The sequence below is a fragment of the Crotalus tigris genome, unplaced genomic scaffold (assembly GCF_016545835.1).
Source record: "Crotalus tigris isolate CLP2741 ecotype Arizona unplaced genomic scaffold, ASM1654583v1 scf7180000017667.1391209, whole genome shotgun sequence".
Classification (NCBI taxonomy): Eukaryota; Metazoa; Chordata; class Lepidosauria; order Squamata; family Viperidae; genus Crotalus; species Crotalus tigris.
Window position 1 is genome coordinate 264,526 of NW_024096553.1, and position 6,000 is coordinate 270,525.

The 6,000-nt window shown below is 42.6% G+C and overlaps 1 protein-coding gene across 1 annotated transcript in view; it reads left to right on the forward strand.

The window, feature by feature from the left end:
* LOC120305323 (villin-1-like) overlaps nt 1–5,774 on the forward strand; it is a 57,538-nt gene extending 51,764 nt beyond the window's left edge. Inside the window, exons 18-20 of the mRNA XM_039336999.1 lie at nt 583–651; nt 4,035–4,277; nt 5,389–5,774. Of these exons, the coding sequence (XP_039192933.1) occupies nt 583–651; nt 4,035–4,277; nt 5,389–5,502 (426 nt within the window). The 3' untranslated portion in view covers nt 5,503–5,774. The remainder of the gene's footprint in view (nt 1–582; nt 652–4,034; nt 4,278–5,388) is intronic.
* Nucleotides 5,775–6,000: the final 226 nt, after the last annotated feature.

The following is a 6,000-nucleotide window of genomic DNA, read 5'->3' on the forward strand; positions in this document are numbered from 1 at the left end:
CTTGAATAGAGTCTAATTCTATTGGCTTTCAAAAGCCAATAGGAATTGTCCATGCTGTCTCTGCCCTGCTGAGCCCGCCAAAAGCCCCAGTCTGCAAACAGTGCTGCAAAGTGAACTTTCTGGAAGGCTTCCCTCCCTGCTGAGCAACTACTAAAAGTAAATAAAAGGGCCAGGGGTGGGAGGTGGGAGGCCGGCGGGCGCAGGGAGGGTTGCTGGCGCACGTGGGGCCCGGCGGGTGCCTTACCTGCCTTGGGCTGGGCCAGCTGGTGGCCCAGCCGTGGTCGGCCTGCGCCGTCTCTGCTGCTTGCCAGCTATGCCTCGGCCGGCGCAGGGGGCAGCACCACGCATGCACGGCGCTCCTGGGCATGGAAATACAGGTAGTCCTCGACTTACGACCAGTTGCGGGGTCGCGGCATTAGGAAGGTTGAGAACCACTGTTCTAGAAGGACTAGCTGGTTGTACAATTTCCACTTCCTTACCTCTGGATAGCGTCCTTTAGATTTATGCCAGCTACATTCCTATATGGTTTAATATAACCACCCCTCTATTTTCTATACCATGATCCTTTCTCTGCTCTTTTAGGATGACAAATCTTATGAACAGATGAAGAGCAATTTAGGAGATGTATCTGCCGTATCAGAAATTACAATGGTGAGTGCACCTGATTGACTACAAAGGTGGGAGCTGCGGGTTGCCTCCTTTCTTTCCAGGAATGTGGGGTCCAACATGAAAAGCAAATGAGTTAAGAGGACACCTGAACAAGGACAAGTTCTCCATCAGCATTACTGTTGAGCCATTGAATCGTGGTGGCGCACATGGCTAGAATGCAGTATTGCAGGCTGACTCTGCATTCCCACTGCCAGTAGTTTGATCCTTACTGGTTCAAGGTTGGTAAACTGAGCGTTGTTGGGGGCAATATGCTGACTCTTACAGAAGGCTGCAAAAACACTATGAAGCGGTACATAAGTCTAAGTTCTATTGCTATCATCTATCTATCTATCTATCTATCTATCTATCTATCTATCTATCTCTACCATCTGTCTATCTCTGTCTAACATCTATCTATCTCTATCTGTCTATCTCTTTCTATCATCTATCTATCATCTATCATCTATCTATCTCTATCATCTGTCTATCTGTCTATCTATCTGTCTATCTATCTGTCTATCTATCATCTACCTATCTATCTAGCTATCTAGCTATATCTATCATCTATCTCTATCTATCATATATCTATCTATCTATCTATCTATCTATCTATCTATCTATCTATCTATCTATCTATCTATCTATCTATCCACTCATATTTATATATTTCTGGAAAGGAAGAGAAAATGATACCCTTATACATATGCATAGAACAGGTCATAGATGATGTAAGCATAGATATTGATAATTAGGAAACCTTAAGTTACTTCCCTACCCTTATGCTGTTGCTATCTTCAAGACTGAATTGTAGTCTTAATAAAACAAAACAGATTAGTTATCTAGTGATAGAAATTCAGATAAAGCCTACTGAGAACTAAACACTTCAAGTCAGCCTCCATTAGCACACATGCCTTCTGTTTTGTTTTTTGTTTTATCTTGTTAACATGGTTCCATTCTTCCAAGAATTTGTTTTCCTCACACAAACTGTGGCTGTGTTTCCTTTTCTTATGGCGTTTAGTTCATTTTTGAAAGATCACATGCAGGACAGGTGAGCAAGAACTTCCCTGATTCATTGCATTTGAAAAAAGGAGAGGAGAGGAGATGGAAAGGAAAGGAAAGGAAAGGAAAGGAAAGGAAAGGAAAGGAAAGGAAAGGAAAGGAAAGGAAAGGAAAGGGACATTTTGAAAATCAACGCTCCAGTCTGTTGAATCATATCTATTTTCATGAATGCTCCTCAAAGTTCTCCAGGATGAAGGACTTTTCTATTTTCTAGTATATTGTAATTCTTGCAACAGTTCCATAATCTCCCCTTGAAATGTTGACCAGCCTTAAGATTTTTTGAACTTCGTGCATAATTAAGCACTTGAATTTCTCTTTTTTTGAGCTCCCCAAAGCTTTGATCGATTCTTCACACAAAGAACATAGAATAATAGACTTGGAAGGAGGTCTTCTAGTCCAGTCCCCTCTGCTTAAGCAGGAGACTTTATATCAATTTAAACAGCTGTCCAGTCACCCAAAGGAGAAACCTCCAGTGATGGAGCACCCACATCTTCTGGTGGCAAGCCGTTCCACTGGTTAATTGTTCTCACTGTCAGGAAGTTTCTCTTTAATTCCAGGCTGCTTCTCTCCTTGATTAGTTTCCATCCATTGCTTCTTGCCCTGCCTTCCGGCACTTTCGATAATAGTTTAACCTCCTCTACTTTCTGTGAGTGGAACACCTTGCCTCTAGAAATTGTGGGTGCTTCATCATCGGAGATTTGTGACTTGACAGCCACTTTTGGTGTGTTGGAAAACAGTTTGACCCCTCATCTTTATAGGAGCCCCTCAGATATTGGAACACTGCTATCACGTCTCCCCTAATCCTTCTTTTAACTACCCAATTCCTACAACCATTATTCATAGGTTTTGGCCTCCAGCCCCCTAATCACATGATGTTGGCCAAGTGCCTTAAAGGAGCCAATTTTGCTCCTTGGGAATTCATAAAAGGATAAAGCAGTGGTTCTCAACCTTTTTAATGCCGCAATCCCCAACCAGTCATAAGTCGAGGACTACTCAACCGGTCGTAAGTCGAGGACTACTCAACTGGTGCAGCACCGTTTGCAGAATGGGACTTTTGGCGGGCTCAGCAGGGCAGAGACAGCCTGGACAATTCCTATTGGCTTTTGAAAGCCAATAGAATTAGACTCTATTCAAGAGAGTCTATTCTATTGGCTTTCAAAAGCCAATAGAATAAAAGGGAGTAGCACAGCTAAGGAAAAGGGGGAAAAAAATGGCGGACTGCGTTGTTTGGCGACCCCTGTGAAATGGTCGTTCAATCCCAAATGGGGTCCCGACCCACAGGTTGAGAACCACTGGGATAAAGGTAGTTAATAACAAGAGGGACTTCCGTCCCTATTTCCCTATTGAGTAGTGTTTTTCAATCTTTGCAGCTTTAAGACATGTGTGAACCAACTCCCAGAATTCCTGGCTGGGGAATTCTGGGAATTGAAATCCACTGATGCTGGCTGGGGAATTCTGGGAGTAGAAGTCCACACAAGGTAGAGAAACACTACCCTAAAGAGTAGGCAGAAGAGCAGGTAAACCCAAAATCCCATGAGTTGCAGAACTTTAATGAAATAGACTGTTCTTGATTTACTCATTCCTTCAACCCAACCTTGGATTAACTATTAAGCAAAATAAATACACATCTAGGTCAACAAAGATAGGGTGGGCACCACAATGTTTTTCCCCCATCCTTGCCACCAAGCTCAACTTTAGCCAATGTTTTTATTGTTATCTTTCTCTGACATGTTTGGCTTTACTCTCCATTGTTAAAGAAATTATTTGCTTTGGTGTGGTGAGTTATAAATTTATAAGGGTTGGGTTGAAGGTGTGGTCAAATGCCACCTTGGTTTCTGTCTCATGGTGTGAGTTTCATTTCCGTCAAAGGGCACCATTGTTGGTGTAAGGCAGTGGTCTTCAAACTTTGCCTTTTTATGACTTGTGGATTTCAACTCCCAGAATGGCTGAGGAATTCTGGGAGTTGAAGTCCACAAGTCATAATAGGGCCAAGTTTGAAGACCCCTGGTGTAAGGCATTGTGTCTCAACCTTAGTCACTTGAAGATCTGTGGACTTCAACTCCCAGAATTCCTCAGCCAGCATGACTAGCTGGGGGATTCTGGGAGTTGAATTCCACAAATCTTCAAGTTGCTGAGGATGAGAACTACTAGCCCAAGTAAGGCCTGGGTAAGAAGGCTTCAGTTGGGTTTCATTTCTATTGTATTATATTCCTGATTATTCCTGGGTATATCCAATCAACTGAGATTAACAGAGGTAGATAAAATTCCTCCGCTTAGCAATGAACAAAATGTCTCTTCATTTCACTAACTTTTCGTTATTTGGGCAGGATCTGAAAAATGCCAACTTCAACCATAGAAGTACCAACAATAAGCCTGTCACTGCCAACACAGACATTTCAGAGGCCAGATCAAGTCCGCAGGATGACCAAACATTGACTAACAGTAATAACTGTTACAACACCAACACACCTTGCCAAGAAGCAAACGAGACGGGTACATTTCCTAGAGACCTTCTCATTAACAAGACAGTGGATGAACTTCCGGATGGTGTGGATCCCACCAAAAAGGAGGTAGGGTGGTCTGTTCTTTTTGGCATTACACAATGGCGGGTTCACACAACGTACAATTTGGAAATGTTGCCTAGATGTTTGTTCCAAGAAGCTCATGAACTGCGTCACAGTAACAGGCTGTGGCCACATTTGGGGAACGTTGTTGACTTTTTCAGAAATGGAGTATTTATGGAAGAGAATATTTGTAGGGTTGAACTGTGGGTTTCTGGGTGCTCTCAGAGTTTGGTGATTTTCTTACAGAGGACTAGTTTGGTAATGAAACGTCTGCAAGAAAACCACCAAGCTCAGAGAGCACCAAGGGCCTCAAAACTCCTGTTGTTAAGCAAGACAATTATTAAGTCAACTTTGCCCCATTTTTACAAACTTTTTTTGCTACAGGCGTAAAATGAATCATTACAGTTCTTAAGCCTCCTTAATCTGGCTTCTCCTACTTCCTTGTCGGAAGCCAGCTGGGAGAGTTACAAATAGGATCATACACCGGCAGTCCTCGACTTACGTTTTGCTTAGTGACCATTTGAAGTTGCAAATGCACTGAAAAATGTGACGTGTGACCGTTTTTCACACTTACGACTGCCGCAGCATCCCAAATGTAATTTACATTCAAATGCTTAGCAACTGACTCACATTTATGACCGTTGCAGTGTCCTTGGGTCACGTGATCCTCTTTTGCGACCTTCTGACAAGCAAAGTCAATGGGGAAGCCAGATTCACTTAACAACCGTATTATTAATTTAACAACTTCAGTGATTCACTTAACAAATATGACAAGAAAATGGGGCAAAACTCACTTAACAAACTTCTCACTTAGCAACATAAACGTTGGGCTCAATTGTGGTCGTAGGTTGAGGATTACCTGTATCCCAGATAGTGCAACCGTCGTAAGTACATGCCAGTTGCAAGTGCCTGAATTTTGATCACATGACCATGGGGATGCTGCAACGGTCTTATGTGTGAAAAACCTATCATCAGTCACCTTTTTCAGTGCCAGATAACTTTAAACGGTCACTAAATGAATCGTTGTAAGTCAAGGACTACCTCTTATTATTTATTTGTTAGTGAAGGAATAAAAATTCACTAAAGGGGGTCATTTTTTTTTATGTTCCCTGTGCAGTACTACCTATCTGACACAGAATTTTGCGATATCTTTGGGAAGACAAAGGATGCGTTTTACCAGATGCCTGCATGGAAACAGCAAAATGAGAAGAAACAGCATGGATTGTTTTGAACAAAGGAGCGGGTGGTCGGTGACACCTGAAAACAGGATTGTCTGCAAAGGGGGGGGGGCATAAAGACCAAGGGGGGGGGGACAAATTTGTCTTAGAAATGTCCATGCAGGTAAGAAAGTGATGGGACTTTGGTTGCCTGGTGCCTAATTCATCTTGACTGTTTTGGCTTCCTGACTCAGAAAGAAGACGGATCTTAAAAGAAAGTTTCCCAAACTTCAAAAGGACAATTTTAAAAATAAAATCTTCTCAAAATCTACATCGTCAACAACAATCTGAATGAAAATGATTTCCTTATTTTTCTCAGCTGGGAAGATAGCACCTCCCCTTCCCCACCCAAACAGAATTGTTCTATTATTTCAGGGGTCTTCAAACTTGGCCCTTTTATGACTTGTGGACTTCAACTCCCAGAATTCCTCAGCCAGGCACACGTGCCTGGCTGAGGAATTCTGGGAGTTGAAGTCCACAAGTCATAACAGGGCCAAGTTTGAAGACCCCTG